A 21796-nucleotide genomic window follows, 5' to 3' on the forward strand; every position below is an offset into this window, starting at 1 on the left:
CAAGGGCTTATTTGAAATGCTCCTCTAAGACAGGATGTTTGACTGTACTTGTACTGTAATACATGCTACTGTGTGACTGTACTTGTACTCCAACATTCTATCTAATAAATATATTCATCATCATCATACCCGCAATAATTTTAGATCTACAGCAGAGGTCACTGTTGATGGTATATCAACATTTAAATGTTAGGTTAGGTTAGGTTAGGTTAGGTATTTATTTATTTCAGGCAATGACAAAAGCAAACAAAACAAAACAAACCGTGCCACATTTAATCAATAAGTAATATGTCAATTCAGCCTGAAAGGGAGTGGGAAGATGAAAACTTATTTAATCCCACCCCTATTTATCATAATATATAAACATAACAAGTTCCTCTATTTCAAACTTCAAATCATATAAACAACAACTATAAGCACTGTATCATTTTGAAAAATACAACAAAACATCGGATGAAATTAGTTAAATTATAAAATAATATACATATATATATTATTTTATAATTTAACTAATATATATATATAATTATTATTATTATGATTATTTCATTATGGTGCTACCACTGTTAATAATTAGCATTAATTATTATTATTAATTAATAATAAACAAATATCAGCAATGGTAATAAATGGTAATAATGTCTGAAGTTTAAAACGAGTTAACGTGTTTAATGTAGCGTTCATATAAAATACTTATTAAAACAAACATCCAAACATGTAATAATGATCATTTTAAAATTCTAACACATTTAAAGGCGTTAGATTTAAGACTGAATAAAAGAAGCGTTCCCCGTCAGATCTGTTTTGCACGCTGTATTCTGATCCACCTGTTGGGGGCGCTGTTGAATCGGTTTCACTAGAATAATAAGGAGCTCGTGAAAAGAAAGAAAAAGGGCGAACTTGTCTCCAATTGTCTGCGCCTCACGTCACGGAAAGATTTAAGCACGCACGGGAATAAACCCTGAGAAATAACACGAGCCGGTGATGCGTGTCTCTGATCCACGGGGGGAGATCGTTTGAACGCTGCTCTGGATGTTTTGCTTCATTTCAAAGGGTCGGCCGAAGATGCGCCGGAACCTGTTTTCAAGGGAAACGCAGCAAGTTTCAGTCTGAAGGAATGCGGATCAAGCCCAGGCTGCACAGGGACACCATTACGCATCCCTCTGTTGTTCTTTTGCCGTGGAGATAATTTCACAAAGGATCGTTTTTCAGCAGAATCCAGTGTCCGATAAAGGAACAATGAGATTTTTCTGTCCCGTCTCTGAGGATTAGAATCATCGTCGGCGCTTTCGGAGGAGCCGAAACCATTTTTATTTTTTTTTGTTGCTTTTGAACCTGTTGTGTTTACGACGTTAAAGGAGCCGGAGAGTCTGCCGGGAGAGGGTTTGTTTTTGGTTGAAGAGAAGTTTATAGCCTGAAGTTACTGTTAAACTTGAAGACAGAAGAGAGAATTAGACAAACAAAGGACTGGGACGCTGGTGGTCACTGCAGGCAGTTTGGAATCATTGTACGCACCTGCTGGGTTCTCTTGTGTTTACAAAGTGTCATATTAAATGTACATAATGTGCTCGTGCACACCTGATATCACGTCATGGAATGTGATAGGAGTTTAAATATTTCAGTGACTTAGAAGTCTCCATTCCTCTATGCATCAAAACAGCAGCATGGATATCGTCTAGGGACGATGTGCGCGTCCAGCGTTTTGCTTTAGGACCCCCCGTCGGAGCGTCAAGATGTCAGCCAGAGCCAAAGCACTCTACACTTTCTCGAGTGAAAACAAAGCGGAGATCAGCATCCAGGAGAACGAGGAGCTGGTTATCTTCGATGAGAACTCTGTCGACGGCTGGTTCCAGGGGGAAAACAGCCGAGGCGAGCGGGGTCTCTTCCCGGCGTCCTACGTGGAAATCATCCGCACTCGCTCAAACTCCAACGTGACTGATTGCTCCATAAGCCCAGCGGGGTCTCTAGGAAACGACTCCTCCTATTTCCCCACAACCCCAAACACCGCTCTGGACTTTCAGCAGAGTTACTATGACGACGACGACGACGACTGGGACGACTGCGACGACAGGTCGACGGTCGTGGATGACGGCGACCACGCTAGAAGTCCTGGGGCCAATGGGCATGCCCACCAGAGCCCACGGTCCAACAACCCCAACGTGCACTACCGGTCCAAACCGCACATGGAGAGACAGGACAGCATCTCCAGCTCGAGGAAAGGCAGCATGGTGGGGAGGAACCTGAACAGGTTTTCCAGCTTTGTGCGCTCGGGGGTTGAAGCTTTTGTGTTGGGCGATGTGCCGATGATGGCGAAGATAGCCGAGTCCTACACCATCGAGATGGGTCCCCTGGGCCCCCGATGGAAGGAGAGCCCGCAGCCGTTCTCCTGCTCCATCGAAGACCCCACGAAACAGACGAAGTTCAAGGGCATCAAGACGTACATTTCGTACCGCGTGACGCCGAGCCACACGGAACGCCCCGTCTACAGACGGTACAAGCACTTTGACTGGCTGTACAACCGCTTACTGCACAAGTTCACTGTGATCTCCGTGCCTCACCTGCCCGAGAAGCAGGCCACGGGACGATTTGAGGAGGACTTCATCGAGAAGCGCAAGAGGCGACTGATACTATGGATGAACCACATGACCAGTCACCCAGTCCTCTCCCAGTATGAAGGTTTCGAGCACTTTCTAATGTGCGCTGACGACAAGCAGTGGAAACTGGGAAAGAGACGGGCTGAGAAGGACGAGATGGTGGGCGCTCATTTCATGCTGACCCTCCAGATTCCCAGCGAGCACCAGGACCTTCAGGACGTGGAGGAGCGGATCGACACCTTCAAGTCCTTTGCTAAAAAGATGGACGACAGCGTGATGCAGCTCACGCACGTCGCCTCGGAGCTGGTGCGTAAGCACCTGGGCGGATTCAGGAAGGAGTTCCAGAGGCTGGGAAACTCCTTCCAGTCCATCAGCCAGGCATTCATGCTGGACCCCCCCCACAGCTCCGAGACCTTGAACAATGCCATCTCCCACACAGGCCGCACCTACGAGAACATCGGGGAGATGTTCGCCGAGCAGCCCAAGTACGACCTCTTCCACATGCTGGACAAGCTGTCGCTCTACCAAGGCCTGCTTTGTAACTTCCCGGACATCATTCATCTACAGAAAGGTAAAGCTCACCGTGTCCGTGAACACGCTAACGAACACGCTTACTGCTCCAACGACAGACGTAAACACGCTAAATACTGTACTGAAATAGTAGCCTCACCACGACCACTGCGACCCACAAAAGCAAAGGTCATTCGACACTTTCTGTTAGCATGCCGGTCTTTGAGGAAAGAAATCTGCATTTTGAAAGTTTTTTAAATGTCGCCACGTTGGCTTTACGTTCCTTAGATGTGCCTTATAGTATTATTATACCTGACTCGTTGACCTTTGAAACGTCCTCACATCTGGGCTCATCAGTAGATCTGATTTTGCCTAATAACTCAATTAAATCCATTTTTATTTCTATAGTGCCAGATCAGAACAGAAAGTTATCTCAAGGAACTTTACAGGTTTAGCAGGGAAAGACAGAACCCAAGTTGACCCACAAGGGCAAGCACTTTGGAGACGGAGGCAAGGAGAAACGTCCTTTTATTAGGCAGAAACCTTGGACAGAACCTGACTCATAGTGGGCGGGCAGCTGTCTGGACCGGCTGGGTTGAGAAGGAGAGAGAGAGATCTAATAGTGGTTCTAGATCTATTTTTACTGTATGTGAAACACGATAGTTGTCATGGATACATGAAAACCATTGGCTGGTCCGGATGGATGATTTTGCGTCATCTCAGGTACATGATGGCGTCAGTCTCCGCCCCTCCCTGTCCCCTCAGCTGTGCCCTCATGCACGCTGCCCTGGATCGACCTCTAATACTCCCCAACACAAATTTTAGTTTTAGGAGACGCCCGGACAAACACGGCTGACCATATGACGTCCTCAAGATGGTCAACACAGGTGTGTCCTCGGGCTCAGGGCCCAACCTGAATGAGATTCTGCTTGGCGCTTGGCAGCTGCCACACTGATAAGGCGTAGCGGCTGCTAATATGAACACGCTATTGTGGCGGCTGATGGTTCACGTTCGACTTCCCGGGCTTGTTCTGTTTGTGTGTGGATGACGGCCGGGGTCAGGGTCTGGTTTCCAGCATCAGCATCAGTATTTGTATGTTTTGTGTGTCTTTCTGGAGTAAATATCAGTTTGGGCGTTTCGCCTGCAACAGCTGCTAATGATAGTTTAGCATGTTTAATCAGTAAACGAATCGGCTTTGAATCTTTGTTCTATTTGTGTCTCTGACGGCTGATTCATTCTCAGCTCTCATCGGGTCCCGGTCCAGGACACCCAGATCTGTCGTTTCAGCGCTGTGTCAGCGCTCTAACTGGGAACCGCATCGCTTGGAATCGGGCCAGGAGGCAGGAAACGTTCACTTTTAGTCTCTCCTTCAGAAAGCCCCCCCACCCCCACCCAGAAAGGAGTGAGAAAAACAAAACCATCTGAATAATATTACAATTCTAGGAAGGATAAGCAGCAAAATGAAGCGAAACGAGCAACGGCACACACTTGTAGCTCGCGCTGACTAATGGAGGATGGATATTTGTGTGTATCTGGTCGGTTTTCAGACTTCTTGAGTCAAACTCGCATTTAGCCTTAACAAAAGGCATTTTTCTGACTTCATCCAATCACTAAATGCTATAAAGTCACTCATTCACGCTCAAGCTACTTAACAGAGCCCCATAAAGCTGGGCGGAGGAGTGGCTATTAGCCTGGAGAAGGAACTTGCAGTAACATAAAGTTCATTTATTGTCTTGTAGCATTATTTGTTTCTTTAACTTTGACACCTGAGAGTCTTTCTTTCTTGTTACATTACATTGTTTTAGTGAATATAATCAGGTGTATTTCCATACAGACCTTGTGTGGTTTTTGAGCCAAAATTAGGCAAAGATATATTTAGGATTTTATAGAGAATTGGAAAAGCACTATGCGAGTACAAACCTCCACCGAGCAGCTCATTCCCCTCCTAATTGGATTTAAACCATCCACATGGTGGTGATCAGGATCGGATGTGTATTTCAAACTGATCTTTGAATCCATAAATGGGAGTTTCAATGTTACACATCAACTCTGATTCACTTTTACTTTTCAAGGGTTGGTGTATAAAGACACCAAGAACAATGTAGAACCTTTTGGTGATGATCCAGATCACCATGTGGACGGTGTAAATCCAATTAGGAGGGGAATGAGCTGCTTGGCGGAGGTCTGCGCTCTCTGAGTGCTTTTCTAGTTTCTTGCAAATTTATTTCAAGGTGAAGCTTTAGCAAAGCAGTTTTTTTAAAAACATTTAATCAGCTTTGATAACGTTTTGAGAGCCGTCTTTATCCACTTTCTTCTTGACCGCTGACGAGACCTGCTTTCATGTTTGTACAGTAATGAAGAACCTCCAGCTATGAGACTGTTATCTTAGCTTAGCATCGAGGCTGGAAGCAGTGGCAAATACATAAGATGCAATACAGCACCCCTAATGTTTGCTCAACAATATATGACAATAACAGTCCCATATTGGATTCTGGAATACTTTGAAGCTGCTTTTCTTGGCGTTTCCTCGTCAGGTTAACTGATGGAGATTTCAAAGCCAGTATAAATCTTATTTCCAGCTGATCTAAGCTGGAGGGGGACGGCAGCTCCAGATGCCCCCCCCCCCTTCATGTGACTTGTGTTGTGCTGAACCAGATACAGCTGTGGCAACACTCAGAACACACAAAACTCCTCCTCCTCATCTGCTCATAGCCCCCCCCCCCTTCTCTGAGGTCTATCTGAGCTTTAAACCATGATCCAAGTGAGGTTTATGGTGGAGAAAGTTAATGCTAGTGGGTGCGATCCGTGTATGTATGTCTCCGGTCTCTTCTCTTTCAGCTCCGCTCTTCTCTCACAAAAGCTTCGCCTTGGTTTCGGCTAACCTCTTCACATCTGTCTTCTTATTTTCATCTTTTTATTCCCCTTCCCTTTGAAAGACGTCCCCGTCAGAGTCGATCTGAACTGCCTCGGTTTCAATCACGAAGAAGGTAAACTCACTCCTGTTCTTTGAACCTCTGCCAAAACGATCCCCTTGATCACGTTTTCATCTGGTGTTAAAACGCCATCCGTATTTTTTTTTACTACCCCTCCCCCCCAGCCGGATAAGGAAAAACGCATGTTAAATGCATCATGATCTGATCTACCGACCACATCTGGAGGTGGTTGTGTTCAGATCTTGACATGCTGGCGTGCCTTTGTTAGCTAACTTAGGATATATCATATTATTGGAATTTAGAAAACAAGCGAGTGGAAATGCTGGACGAGACTCCTGCCGTTCTCGTTGACGCTTCTGTCATTGATCAAACTGGGGCATCCTGGGAGGATTAGTCTGTGCAGAGAAACTCAAAAGTTGCTGACTGTGTCAAACGAGACGCAGATTTCTGCATCGCCTCTCCTCTCCTTTGCAGCAACTCCAGCGTTACTGTAAGAGCGGGAACAGCGTGTAGAAGATGCTCTAACAGCGAAACCGTCTCCTACACAACCTCACATTGCAGCATTATGCGATGCCACTCAAGCGCAGCCCTCTCATTAATCTGTGGCGAGGCGAGGCATTATGTGTTCAAGTTTAATTTGCCCCGTTCACATCCTGCAGCAAACGGCTATGCTGCCAACTCATTTCCAACTTGTGTGTGTGTGTGTGCGTGAGTTCTCTTCTTCCTCCGAGTAAAAATAGATGCTGCTTAACTGCTCATAGGTGTGAATGGCTGCCCTTGAGATGAACTGGTGACCCAGTTTACCCCACCTCTCACCCAGCATCACCCAGCAAACAAGGCAAGGGATGGCTAAATAATAGACGGCATTGTTAGGGTTTTCCTTAACCCTCCCCGGTTCTTCTTCTCCGTGTGGGTGCGTGGTCAATAAAGAGGATTTGGGTCATGATTAAGATATTTATATAACATGCAGATCAATACAAGTTGGTTCAGATATCAGCCCTGAGGTTCGATCCTGCTCCGTGTGTGAGTCTCAGGTCCGAACAAAGGGCCGCCCTCTGCGTCCGCGTCTTTCAATGTCCATGAGTCCGGCCCCCTCCAGGTGGGGGTCCCGCCCCAGCCAATCTAAGCCCATGTTTATCTGTGTTGTGTGACATCACTGTTGTGATGCGTTCAATTGAAATAAGTCATTAAAATAACAAACTAAATGTAGTGCGTTCCTAGTGGTGTCGGCATGTAATTACTTTGTGGAATCCCATCTAAATACGGAAATTCCCTACAGCATGTTTAAAGGTTCCTTCTAATTTTTTAACACATGGTTATTATTTTTGGTCTAATTATGCGGGCTAATTTGCTGCCATCTGCAATTATTTAGGTTTTGCACCGGACAGAGATCTGATTGGGATCCTTAGAATAAAGGGCTTTTGTGGTTTTTTTTTGATTTATTGTGTTTTCATAGACAGGTCTGTTGTCAACCTGGGCTTGCATACTAAGTCTGCTCTGTTGTGGTGACATCATAAGTAGTTGCAACAGGTGCCGGTATTGCAGATACCAGGTTCTGCACATTTTGTACCAGACAACACCTGCTACATTATTCCGAGACGTGGCCGTCAGTTTAAGTTTTCAATGGACACAAAAGGGTGAAACCGGCCCGCCTTGTCGTGCGGATCCAAGTTAGATGAGATCCGAGGTATTTGTCCCCGCAATGACATGTCGGCACTGGAATAACACTTTAAAGTCCTCTTAGTATCATGTTTTAAAGGACGTGTGACTAACAGCCATGACAAAAGTGCATTAATAAAATAAAATGCACGATACTTGAGCTGTTCTTCCTTTAAATTCACTCATATTTTGTGAAAATGTGGTAAATGTTAGTCTTTACTTTTGCCGGTACTTTTTTTTTAGCAGGTTTAATCTGCTCTGATCCACACCAGCAGAGCGTCATTCAGTTTGAGAATGAGCTAACCCCCCTGAGATGCCTCCAGCATGCTTGCCAGACTTCTAATTTGGACAAGAGTTTAGTTGTCCTCCATATGGCAACACGTTTACGAAACCACATGCACGCTCCTTCAGTTTAAAGGAAGGGATATGCTGTTCCCAGCTTGGAGGAAATGTTCACGCCAAAAAGCTTAATTAGGTCTTCTCACGTCACTTTTTTTGGGATTGTGTTTGAATGCTTGATGGTATTCGTCTTCCTTCCTTGTGGCATCTTCATGCTGTTTGTCAAATATGTTGCAGATTGACGGTTGACATTCCACACGCATTGCAACACGTAAAAAAAAAGAAATGCTGCACTATCAGCGGGTCGGCGAGCCTCAATCTGCAAAACCCAGTTTGGGTTCCGGGATCATGCGGTGGGGTCCGGTTGGGACGCCTCTTTGTATGCTTGTGTTTTTATATCAGTGTTATTATATCAGCTACAGTCCCCTCCGCCGACAACAAACCTTTTCTCTGTCCTGTTTGCATACTCATAAATCCCGACGAAGGCGAGACCTTTGTCTTCACACACACAGACCATCCCCATACATTCCTGCTGATGTTGGCCTAGACGTTTCACGCAGAGGCTGAACTCCAAGCATGGAGCGCTAACAAATTTAATGAGAAAAAATGCATAAAACCGAAACGGTACGCAAGTGGACCGAACCGAACATGCAGAGCCGATTTGTACTGTGACCTGTGTATTTGTACTGCGGTGTGTATCTGTACTTATTGAGGTGCGGCATGGGGATCCTCCTCTTGGCCTTCTGCGCCATGTTGGCCTGGTTCCTCAGGTTGATGTGGGATGATGGAGGGGGCCAGCTTACAGGGTCCCCCATCCACCTGCATGGGGATGGACTTGAAGGTGGTGAGGGTCGCCTGTTTGCATTGATGGAGGTGTTCCCCGTGACCCCCCCACCTGCAGCGTGGCCTGGGCACAAACATGCGGGGTCAGAAGCATGCGACCTGGAGCTGGGCTCTCATGTGGTGTCTTCGTGTCTTCCGTCCCGGCACCATGTCGTCAGCTAAAAGGTGAATCAGCTCTAGTACTGTACTTATTATGGATTACATATATTATTGCATATATCACGATTACATTATTTTATTCACATTTAATGCTGCCAAACAATGAAAGTAAAAATCACAACTTGTAATAGATTGATCAAATATTTAATTTGTTTACAATGTATGAAAGTTAACCAGCACGTATTCCCTGTTCCCTCTCAGTTCAGTGCTGTGCGTACACGCCAGAAGGTTAGTTTAATTACACTGGTAGCCTCGAAGTTGAATGTCATTGTGCTAACATATGCTTGTTTAGCTGTGCATGTTAGCTAATAACTGTTGCCTAGTTACGTCGTGTGAGGTGATTTGAGTTGTATGAGCCATATTATACACATTAATGATAAATACAGTCCTTTGTTCTAGTAGTTATTTAATTGTGTTGATAACTATGATTGACAGTTGCTATACTGTTTGTTATTTTGTGTTATTACAGACCACAGCAGAATAAAACCAACCTTAAATCAGACATCTGTATCTGTGTCCTTTAATGGGCAAACCCCCTCCATTACACCTTGCCACTCGAAAACACCTGAATTTCCGGAAGACAAGCCTCTCTTCCTTTAAAGCATAACAGTGCAAAAACAAAATGACAACAATTGTGCCCCTTCGGGCCATATCCTCCTGAGACCCAGTCGCTGTAATGGACAAATGTCCACTACAGAGGACATGCTAACAGGCATACAACAGCAGAGACGTATGTCTGTAACAAAGACATCAAAATACAAGCACAAAACAAATTATAGATCATCAGCTGATGTGTTGAATTGGTCCCCACTTGTAGCCAGTGACATAGCATTAGAGCAATCAGTGATCATTTTCATCAAATCTTGATCAATATACTGTTCTATGTCGTCCAGTGGGGTCCAGCCCTCTCTGTCATACACAGTTTCCTCCTCATGCTCAAACTGGGCTAGATTTGGTGTTACTTTAAAGTAGATTGGCATGGGCCAATCATAAAAGGGCTCAATATCAGAGACGCAAATTAGAAACATCAAAGGTCTCTTTGATGTCTTTGATGTCTCAATGATATATGTCTATCTAGACCAGTTTAGGTCTAGAACAATGCAACATTCTACAAACAAAGAAGTGCCTGTCACGTTCGAGTCGCACACCAAGACTGAAACTATTCCCACACGCAATCCAATGTCGTCAATTGCCAGCTTGCCCTCGGATCAAGACAATGATCCCACCACTGGACAAATGAAAACCAGCAAAAATAGACAGACCGTCAGAATGGTCCAGAAGCAAACAGCATACGTTTCATCATTGGCTCCTTCCAAACCCGAAAAGGAAGTAAGTGCTGCAACCAATGACCTGACTTGGGGAGAGCAAGCGTCAGAGGAGAGTGATGAGTCTGAAAGCATCACCTCTGTTGACGACCATCCCGACCTCCCATGGGGTTATCACCAAGTCGTTGGGACAATGGAAGAGCAGAAGAAGCGGAAGAAGCAGGAAGAACTCGAGCTGCAAAGAACCAGAGTGGAGGAGATTGCTTCTCTTCAACAGAGCCTGCACAAACAAAAGGAGGAGGTGATCCAGCTCAACCTCCGCCTTGAGACCCAGGAGGAGAAGCTTGTCAAGGCCACCCGTCGAGCAAAAAATCACAGGAAGACAATCTACGAGCTGAGTGATGCCAAAGAAGCTCTGGAAAAAATCCGAGTTGAGCACCTCAGCTGTCTAGAGACAATCCGGCAGCTGAAGGAGGCCAGCGAGCTTCAGCAGGAGGAGGCCTCTAAGAAGGAGGAGCACTTTGCGGAAATGCTCAACCAGAGGGACGAGGCCTTCAACACAGCATTTGCTGAGCAGCGGGCGCTGATGGAGAAGGAGTTTCTTGACAGGAGCAGGGAGGCGGAGAAAAAGGAGGAGCGCTTTGCGGAAATGCTCAACCAGAGGGAGGAGGCCTACAACACAGCGTTTGCTGAGCAGCGGGCGCTGATGGAGAAGGAGTTTCTTGACAGGAACAGGAAGGCGCAGAAAAAGGACACCCTGCCACCGGTCACGGAAAAGCCCAAAAAGAAATCCAGGATGAAGCGCTTCTGGTATTTTATATTCCCTTGCCTTAGAAAAAAGACCTCCACTCCCCCGGACTAGGGACCCCACCAATTGCTCAGGGCCGAGGGATAGCCGCGTTGATTTGGTGTCAAAAGAGAGAGAGAAGAGGATGCTGCTGCGTTTTACCCATGCCACTGACTTGGGTGGCATTTGCACAGAAATCAAACTTAAACTGTATTTGATTACTCGCCGAAGCGGAAGCGAGGGTATTGCAATTGGGTGCGTTTGTCTGTCTGTTTGTCTGTTTGTTTGTCTGTCCGAGCGCATAACTCAACTAGAAAACGACAATCAGAGATTGCAGACCCTCGCCTCCAAAAGACTATTCGATCTTGTGAGACAGTAAACATGGCTTCCGGATCAGAGGAGCCAAACCTGCTCTAGCTTGCTGCTCCGGTTGCTAGTTTTTGAGTTATGCGCTCGGACAGACAAACAGACAAACAGACAAACAGACAGACAAACGCACCCAATTGCAATACCTTGCAATTGAGCTTTGGGTAGTGACCGAAAGATCAAGATAGCGGGTACAAGCGACTGAAATGAGCTTCCTCCGTTGGGTGGCGGGGCTCTCCCTTAGAGATAGGGTGAGAAGCTCGGTCATCCGGGAGGAGCTCGGAGTAGAGCAGCTGCTCCTCCGCGTTGAGAGGAGCCAGATGAGGTGGCTCGGGCACCTATTTCAGGATGCTTCCTGGACGCCTCCCTGGGGAGGTGTTCAGGGCACGTCCGACCGGTAGGAGACCACGGGGAAGACCCAGGACACGCTGGAGAGACTATGTCTCTCGGCTGGCCTGGGAACGCCTCGGGATCCCCCCGGCCGCATCTCTTAGCTGACAAAATTCTTCACTCGTAACGGTTTGGATGCTTGTCTTGTTGGCTGGATTCTTGACTTTCTGACTAACAGATGACCTCCAGATCACAGGGATCCAGAGAGCCATTATTGCATTTTCCTCGCTTGTTGCTTTGTAAGAGAATTCTCTTATTATGGAAGTCCTCCCAACCACCAATAATCAAAGTCTGGCTCCATGATATTTTAGGTCTTCTGAAACTGGAGAAGATTAAATTCTCACTTCGAGGTTCATCTGACAGGTTCTATGCTCATTGGAGACCTCTACTCAATTATCTGGATGGGTTGCCGGCTGGGGAGGTTTCTCTGTAAGGCCCTTGTAAAGTGGTCTTGTTTGAACGCCCTCCTGTGCTGGTCTGCCAGTGGCAGATAACTGCCCCTCTTTCAAGACTTATTCAGACACTGTAGCACAACAAATCTGCTTGACTTGACTGACCAAGGAGTAGGCAGCTATTAGGAATCGTTTTGTTTACATAACCATTGATACTAACACTTGTGTGAATGTATGTTTGCACTTTTTGTCTGACTTGCATTTGATACATAAAAGTATAACGACAAATAAAAAAAATAGGATTTCTTCATTGCATTTCTTTAATTTCATCAAAGCAATGAAACATACTGTAATTCATTAATATTGTAATGAAGTTAAACTTGAGGGCGGCGTCCTACAACAGAGTAGTCACGTGGCGCGTCATTCTCCAGTTAGTCCAATCTGACTTTGTGGTGCCTGAGTTAGTCCAATCTGTCTGTGTGGTTACTATCCTCTGGCAGATGTGTTATCCGTCGGCTGGTACAACGTGACATCCAGCCGACGGATAACACTCCTATCTGCCAGAGCAGGGATGCCCATCGACCGGTCGATCGCGAAAGTAATGTGGGTCGATCGCATGACATGTTTTTTGATTGACAATGCAGGACAGCCAGTCAGATGACAACTTAATTTTTCTGACCTGTGGGTCACCACACATGCGCAAAAAGGCGCTAAGTGCAGCGAAACTAACAAGCTAGTCACGAGTTATGTCTCTTTGTGACTTGGTCATTATATAAGTAGCTCGCATGCTGAAAAAGTGAGAGCACCCCTGTGCCAGAGGATGTACCGGATCCCAAAGAAGTCCTGTCATCAAAAAAAGGATGGAAGCATCGCTTCTGTATTGACTTTAGGAAGGTAAACGGAAAATCAAAATTTGACGCCTTTCCTTTGCTCCTGCCACATTTCAAAGACTGATGAATAAAGTGCTGTCAGGTATGGCAATCATTCTCCTCTGCATACCTTGACGATGTTATCATCCATCGTAATTCGTGGCAGGAACATCTGAGCCATCTTGGAACTGTTGGCCGGATCAGGGAAGCTTGACTGACACAGAATAACACTGGAAAAACAAACATCATGAGAAAAATATTATGAAAATCGATGTAGATTTATTTCTAAAACATGCCATATCTGCTTGTACTGTAGGAAACTATTTTTTTCTACAAAAATAGATTCTGATTCTGATCTTTGATCCAGAATATTTATTGTCTGAAGACTTATACAGGAAGAACAAGGACTGTTTAACAATGAATACCTCATTGTTTCAACGTGACACAGATATGCTTACATATTTTGCCAGTTACAGATTATCAATAACAAGTGGCCATAAAGCTGATCGTTTTGTTCCAAACTGCGGCAGGAACTCCCAAATGTTTGTATCCACGTCCCGTCCAACTTTTCATTTCACTGTGACAACGTAAGGAGTTCATGAAAAAGTCGAGAAGGGATTAGGAACATTATGATGTAAACACAGGGGCATCAGAAGGGGTAATTAATTCCCCTTCCCATTTAGATCCTAGCTGAGTGTGTCCCTCATCATAAATGAATACGAGGTGATGTCTGACACCAGTCCGGGTTTTACGACGCCATCTGTGTTGAAAGGAAGGGAATATTTTAGACCTGGTGCTAAAAAAGAAACGCACGTCTTTTTTGCACGGGGTCGAATGAAGTTTGAAGTTTTGTGCAACCGCGGCTTCACGTCGGTCCTGTTTTTGAACATTCCTCGTCCCTTAAGTCATGAAGAATCAAAAGAACGGGAAAGATTTGTTCCTTCGGCTCATCGGTATTAATTTTCACAGTCAGGATTGGAAGAAAGGACAATGAGTATTCAAGGTGGTCGAAACATTCCAGCGCAGGTTTATGAGCGCCGTTATTCCTGTTATCTGATTGGCTGCTGTAAACAGTATGACTGTTAGCTGACTCGGCAAAGGCCGTTTGCGTGCGCGAGCCTCGTCCATGCTTTTATGACCTACTTCAAACAACAAAACTCCTCTCCTCTCCTCTCCTCTCCTGGGTTGAGTAATAACAGCGTCATTTTAGTTCATCCCCAGAAGAAACGGTTTCCTAACTTGTTTTTGCCTCTTCTGCTGCAGTTTGATGAAACCTCCTTGACGCTGCTGTTTGTTAAACTTTGCATCTCAAAAGAATCTGCAGTCTGTGGAGAAAAAATGACGCTGGCTTTGCTAAAAAATAATAAATGAGGACACATGTTGAGATAAATACATGCCGTAAGTAAACAACTCCCAAGTGACGGACTTCCGTTGCGTGAAGACGGCACGCTGCACTTCCAGGATTCTTCACATCCAGGGAAGATAAACAAATCGGGTGACTTTCCAGACCAGTGGCCGGGCATCATGGGAGCTTCTGTTAAACCTCCAGTCGGAAGGAGGAAGCAGGAAAACTGAAATGATTTTCTTTTGTCAGCTTTATTATTGTTCAGCATGAAGAAGGAGTTGCAAGGATTCAGCCATTAAAAGTGGAATTGGCTTTATAATGGCAGGAAAGCTGAACGACCTCCTTTTTTTCATTTTGATTCATCTCGGCGATAAGATTTTCCTTCATATCGAAAATGCTTATTCGACCCCCCCCTCCCTCCCTCCTCCCGGCTCCAAACGCATTCCTGAGTGCCATTCCTTTATGTCCCGCAGACATACGATCGGGCGATGCACATTCTCCTCTCATGTGGAAAACAGAATAGGTCGGCGCCGCAGACTGCCGTCCTCACGCCTCCTCAGCGGAACAGACAGGAAGTGCTGTTCACGCTCCCCCCCCCCCGAGTCCTCACAACGCCATAGAAAAACCAGAACACAGAAACTGGCTTTCACTTGGTAACCTGATGAGAAATGCAGCGCAAACGTTCCATCGGGCTGCCATGTTTTTCACTCGGAAAGTGATGTCATGGCTCGCCGGGTGATTGTGGTCGCGGCTCGGCCGCATCGTCTCAAAGTAGACGCTTGGAATGCGGCGAGACGGAAAGTGATGGTGCGGCGTGTTCCTGAGTTTGACCTATAAACCACGCAGCGCTGCTGTCGTTACGATGGGGGTCTTATTCCACATAGCAGAACATACGAGCCGTATTACAGACCCGCCCAAAGGGCAATAAAATCCTGTTTAACTTTCATTACTTTGCTTTTTGTTCTTTTTTTATCAGAAGCACATTTTACAAGCTTCTGGTGACTCGGGTCATTTTTTTTTTACTTTTACGACGTCTGAAAATAGTCGACAATGACAAATAATTTCTCAGGGGGGGTTGTTGTGTCCCTGTAGGGTAGCGGTTTTATTTGGGCGGAGGCAGAAACCTCAAAATGAATATCTAAAAACAGTGAAACAAAAAAGTGAAATCTAGTAAAAGTGTTTTTATTCTGGCTTCCGTTTTTAAATAACTTCCTTTTTTATAATGCAGGCGCCTTCGCCAAGGTGAAGGAGAGCCAGCGGATGAGTGACGAGGGGAAGATGGACCAGAGCGAGGCGGACGGCATCAGGAAGCGCTGCCGGACGGTCGGCTTCGCCCTCCAGGCGGAGATGGGCCACTTCCATCAGCAGAGGGAGGTGGACTTCAGAGACATGATGCAGGCCTACCTCAGGGAGCAGATCGCCTTTTACCAGCGGGTCGCCCAGCAACTGGAGCGCACGCTGCGCATGTACGAATGTCTGTAAAGATGAACTGCTGCTTCGTTCAAGATGCCAAAAAGAAACAAACAAACAAAAAAGACGAGAAGGAAAGACAGTTTCCTTTCAGGACGGCGTCTTCGCTTCCTGGTTGAAGAGACGTGAGACGCGAAGCCGTCGCTACTGGAAAGACGTTTGAAGCCAGTCGGTCTGTTGCTTTGATGGATTCAAAGCCCTACTGTACTTATTATTCTGGAACACACACACACACACCCCAATAATGCTCCAGCATTCTGTTTAACTGACATTAGGGACTGAAATAAGATTCTGGAATTTAGATTCAGAGCAGATCCATAGTCGATCATTGGATCATGAAATGCACCGAGAAACGGGTTCTGTTTTTGAAGTAGACCCCTCCTCTTCCTCTTCCTCTTCGTCATTGTGCACTTTGGCTGCGCCTCAGACAAAAGAGAGTTTAACATTCCACTTTTTTTTTTTTTTAAATAAGCATTTGAGGATTTAATGGATCTCAGACCACGAAGCATCGGTATTTCTAGTGCGCTGCATACTGAAGTGACGTTTCACCAGCATCTCGCCGAGCGCTCGGCCCTCTCAGGTGCTTCAGGTGTAACGGCGGCTTCTCCGGCCTCTCTCTCGGCACGACTCACAAATGTCTTAACTTTGCACCGTGTTTTGGGCAGCGATGTCATTTTCCTACTATTTGAGCAGCAGGGAACCTGAGGCCTTCTGATGGAATGGAAAAATATATTTTTAAATAGATCATTGGTCTGTAGAATGCTTTGTGTTTTATAGGGAACATTTTCGGGAACTTAACTGCTTTTAGAAACTAGTTTGCACATGTTTTGTTTGGGGCGTAATGCGTAGGGTTGCTGTTGTGCATGGGTGAATGAGTGGAATGAGTTCATTACTGCGCTGATCGATTCCCTTTCCACCGGTGGAAAATAAAAAATATATATTTGTATGTAGCAGCAGGTTCATCTAGCTGGCTCGTATCAAAGCGAGTCATACTGAAGTGGATAAAATGATTGTTTAAGGCGCGTTTGTCGTGTTATTGCCGTATTTCTTTACTAATGTAATCAGTGTCTGAAAGGAAGATTTGATGTGTTTTAAAGTAAACAACGCCCAAGGCACAAACGCACACATCACTCAGATTATCTTTATTCTGTACTCATAAGAATGGAGTAATAGTAGTTTGACATTTTAGAAAAGGCTTTTGTTTCCACTCCCATGCCAGACTGTTAACGGGGACACGAGTGCCAGCATATTGTTAGCTTAGCTTAGCATAAAGACTGGAAATGTGGTGTAAAGAGGCTCTGTCTTGTATAATACTCATTATTTAAGTTCCACCAGTTTTCGTTTTTGTAAGACTCAATTTAACGATCGCATATTATAATATACTTTTTTACACACGTTATAGACACTTAAACTAAATATCTGTGACAGTCTTTGGTCAAAATAGCAAACAGATGCTGCAGGACAGCGTCCGTCATTTCTGTCTTAAACCCTCTGTCAGAAAAGCCTCTGAAAACGAAAATGAAACTAAGTTCAGTTCAGTGCAGCCGCCTGCACACAATGAATGTGCATGCATGTGCACACACATCTTGTGCACGTTTTCGTACTGTGACGCCACAGTGAGTTAGATTTCTTCCAGAAGCGTTTCTGTACTTGATTACAGAACTACGCAAACTACGCAGGATTGACTGGATGGTTTATTTCGCTGTTTTTGGGTTGATAATGACTCAAAAAAAGTCTCAAAATAATGTCATTTCGAATCATTTCGAGATTTCCACCCCCCCTGGAGACTGGCTGTACCCGGCGAGTCTTCTGCATGAAGTTATTTTGTGTTCTTTCACACCTCGTTTGTTGAGCGGAATGCCGCGACATTACTTTGCCTTGAAGCCTCAGAAATGCTTTGTGGGAAAGATCACCTGATTTCCCATCAGCATGCGGGCGAGGGAACGCTGACAGAGTTTTTAGCATTTAGTGAACTTTAATAAGGGGGAGATTTTAAAGCCTTTATACCGACCTAACTTAGCAGTTTACCCTCGCATGCTGAGCTAAGCTGCTGACTCTGGAGTCCAGATCACAGCTATGAGAAGCAATTTCATGAACCGATTTTTCCACAAGGATCCGGGTCACATTGTTTGTGACTAAATAAAAGCTGTCCCAGTAACGTCACTCATCCTGTAATAAAAAAAACGACACCTTGTACTATTTTCGAGCAATACATTTGGGGTTTTACATGGAGGCTGCTTTGTAATCAAAAGCATTACCTCAATAATGGAGCTTGACACACGTCTGCCGGAGCGGTGTGCATTTGTCGGGTTGTGATTTGTCTGGGATTTCTCAGCGGTGCGTTTGTGCGTGGATGAAAAGTGAAATCAAACTGTTTCTGAGATGTTTGTGGGCTCCAGAGTTGGATGTCGGAGGACAAAGAAGCGCTGATTCAGGCTGTAGGTTTCTCAATAAACAAATGTTCCCTGTGTGTGTGTGTGTGTGACTCAGATGTGTGTGTTGTGTCAGTGTCTGGTACTGTTCAGTCCACATCTGCAGCCTTTAACTCTTTGATGTCAACTTGTGCTGTTGTTTCAGTTTTTTCTTCTTCTTTACATCAAACTGTTACTTTTTTCATACTTTTGCACATTTTCTGTTTTTATTTCGGTCTCATTTGCACTCATCGCCATTTCTCCAAGACCAAATAAGCCAGACGTTCTCTACTGCGATAGACTTGTAGTGCAATGTGCTCTCTGGCTTTGTAATTTAATCTGTTTGACTTTTGGGGGGGTTGAAGAAAGCGTTTGGAAAAAGTAAAGAAACGCTCTTCAAGGAAACTCTGAAGGAGATCCGAGGCAAGGACAGATTTGAGGCAAAAGAAAGACGGGATGCAAAAGTTAAAACCCATCGTGAGATGAGCGCACAGCCACAATCGGGTTTCATAATGACACTCGTGTTCCAAAGCTGCACGATGAGCTAAATGCCAGATGCACACGGATGTGTGAGTTCCAGTCACTGAAATAACAGATGGTGGTTTTTAAGAAGCTGTTAAATTATTTAAGGGAAGAGGACCTAAAAATCTTAATAAATGTAATGATGGTGAAGCACTTGGTCTTCCTCGTTTTGTTGCTTTCATGTCATTCAGGCATCATTTTAAGCACCGCGTCACCCCAAGGTACAATTGTGAGAAATTGTACCTTATCTGGACTATATCTGGATTATTTTATTCTGTTCTTTAGCCAGAATATTCCCAATTTGCCAAAGAAACACTTGAGGGCATTTATGCACACTTGCACGTTGTTTCCAGTCGGAGCACTGCTCGTTGTTTCTCTCTGGATTCCGAGATCAGCGTTATTTCCCAGCAGGATGATGCATGCAAACAGTTTGTCCTGAAAATGACCCAAAAACTTCAACTTGTCTTCCTGTTTTTGTGCACGTAACCGTGCCAGGCAACAGAGATGAGACACAAAGACAAATCTAGTCAAAGCTTTCAAGGTTGGCTTTGGATTCCGGTCCGGTTTGGATCTCTGTTTTGACCAGAAGGATGGTCTTACTGTGATTTTCGTCATGGTAACACCGTCTGTCAGTCTGTCCACCCAGACTGAAGCCTGGCGAGGTTTGTAATTTGTAACTAGCCAGTATTCTTCATGTAAGCTTTTAGAGGGGCGGGGCATGGGTCAGGTAAGTGCATTCAGAAATGTCCATTAATGGACTAAGTGTATTTTTTTTTTAAACAGTTAAATGACTCCCATTATCTCACCCACACAGCTTTTATTTTGTCGAGACATCCCTGGTGTGATGCAGACACAACATTGTGAAACCTCCGGGTTTGAAGCAGTTGATTTAAATAAAGCTTTTTCAACTTCCGATATGAACTCATGGCCTTTTACAGAAAGCTTCCTTCAATTTCCCGCTGCTTTCATTGCGTTGGAAAGAGCCGAGGAAAGCGCAGCACATCAGTTAGCACGCCGCCACATACCAGCCGCTACTCGCCCGGTCATGCTGCCGGCCGCTTTTACATTCTTTTCATGTCCTAAACTTGCAGAGCCAGCTCATTTGGCTATGCTGAAGGGGGGGGGGGGGGGGGGGGGGGTGGAAGGCATACATTTCTATGAGAAGGGTTGTTGCAGGAGCACATGGTAAAAGCGTTCTGGCCCAGATGTCTGTAAAATACAAGGTGCTGAATGGAGGAAGGGGCAGTTTTATGTCCGCATGCTCTGCACCTCCAGCAGTATCCAGGACAGGCTGAGTCCCCATAGATCCAGACACAAAGGTGTTTGGGACCTAGTAGACGGTGGACATAATTCAAACACAACTTTTTTGTGCATCCAGGTTTTAAATCTCAGATTTCCTGCTAGCTTTGTGTTCTGTGGAAGCAGGATTACATATCCTCCTCCTCCAGCATTTGAGGGGAACAAAGACAGCAGATGGTCGAATCTGATTATCTCTGCTCCTACTCCTTACTCCTGGTCCTGGTCCTGGTCCTGCTGCATGGGGACAACATCATAGCAGGGCCAAAAGCGGGCAGGCAGATTTGTGCCTCCATTCAGCTGAGTAGGGAGAGGAATCTGGGTACAGTAGGAATTTGGGGATAATTCTTCTTCATAAAGGCAATTTATAATCCGAAAGTCTTTGACCTTTCCGAAGAATTTCATGCAGCATTAGATTATCCTCCTCAATGCAACTTCTTAAGCCTTTGAAGTCATGAAAGGAAGCAGGATTTGTGAGCTTTTATTGTGGGGTTCAACCAAAATGTATTTTACGTATTTTTTTAGTTCTCAAAGTGACTGATTTGGTTTCTAAGAGGTGAAAGTACTTAAAAATTTAAAACAAATTAATTAATTAGCATGCTACCCCATGCTTATTAGCACTAAATGGAAAGCTGAGGTTTCAAAGACTTTTGTAAAAGACTTGCCGATAATTTATCTTCCTTGTTCCTTTGTTTTAGCCAAATTTGATCATCTCTGATGCTTCAGCCTCTGACTTCCTGCCTTCCTGCCTCCCTGTCTTGTTGCCCTCCTCTCACACATGATCCAGGGGAGGGGTGACCCAGACATCCGAATGACTGGTTCCAGATGCATTTTATTGCCAAACCCATGAAAAAATGTACGTATCAGCTGGAGAAGGGTTTTTTCTGCTCAGCTGGAATCCAGAATGTTGGAGCACCGTTAACGCATGTCGCGTGTTTCCAGCCCAACAGGACCGACAGGCTTTTTCCACCTTAGCAATGCTGCTCATTTAAGCTGCACAGAACCAAACTGTTCTTTACGGGACCAATGGTGTTGACACCCGGGCAGCACAGTGGCGCAGTGGATTTGAACCTGTGACCTTCCCAGCAAGAAGGTCACAGGATCAAATCCGACTTGGCACCGTTCTGTGAGGAGTTTGCACGTTCTCTCCGTGCCTGCGTGGGTTCTCTCCAGGTTCTCCGGCTTCCTTTCAGCACCAAAAAACATGCAAATTAGCTGAATTGGTTACACTAATGTGACCTTTCCATAAAACACGCCCACATGGCTTAGTAGACCAATCAAAAATGAACAGAAACAAATATGTATAATAATATAATATTCTGTCCAGGGCGTACCCCCGCCTCTCGCCCGTAGACTGCTGGCATAGCCACCAGCACGACCCGCGACCCGGTAACGGACAAAGCTGTTCAGAAGAATAAAAGGCGTTGACAGGTTAAAGGCCACCATCTGTTTGATCTCGTGCTCATTGAGGCCACTTTGTATTAATGCATCCAGCTCAGGTCCACATTAGATAGAAGATGACAAAAACACTGGCTGTCCAGAGCCAGTCAGGTCTGTAACATTCTGTCTGCCTGAGAGAGAGGACATTCCAGTGGGTTGGATCCGACATGTTTCCACATTTTTCTGGAAAGTCCCAGAAAAAAATT

The 21796-nt window shown here is 45.2% G+C and overlaps 1 protein-coding gene across 1 annotated transcript; it reads left to right on the forward strand.

Annotated features, from left to right (window-relative positions):
* Positions 1-1733: 1733 nt before the first annotated feature.
* On the forward strand, positions 1734-15933 carry snx33 (sorting nexin 33). Its single transcript, XM_068739572.1, has 2 exons — positions 1734-3165; positions 15680-15933. Exons 1-2 carry the CDS (start codon positions 1734-1736, stop codon positions 15931-15933), a joined length of 1686 nt encoding a protein of 561 aa, XP_068595673.1.
* Positions 15934-21796: the final 5863 nt, after the last annotated feature.

This window comes from Brachionichthys hirsutus, chromosome 5 (assembly GCF_040956055.1).
Source record: "Brachionichthys hirsutus isolate HB-005 chromosome 5, CSIRO-AGI_Bhir_v1, whole genome shotgun sequence".
Taxonomy (NCBI): Eukaryota; Metazoa; Chordata; class Actinopteri; order Lophiiformes; family Brachionichthyidae; genus Brachionichthys; species Brachionichthys hirsutus.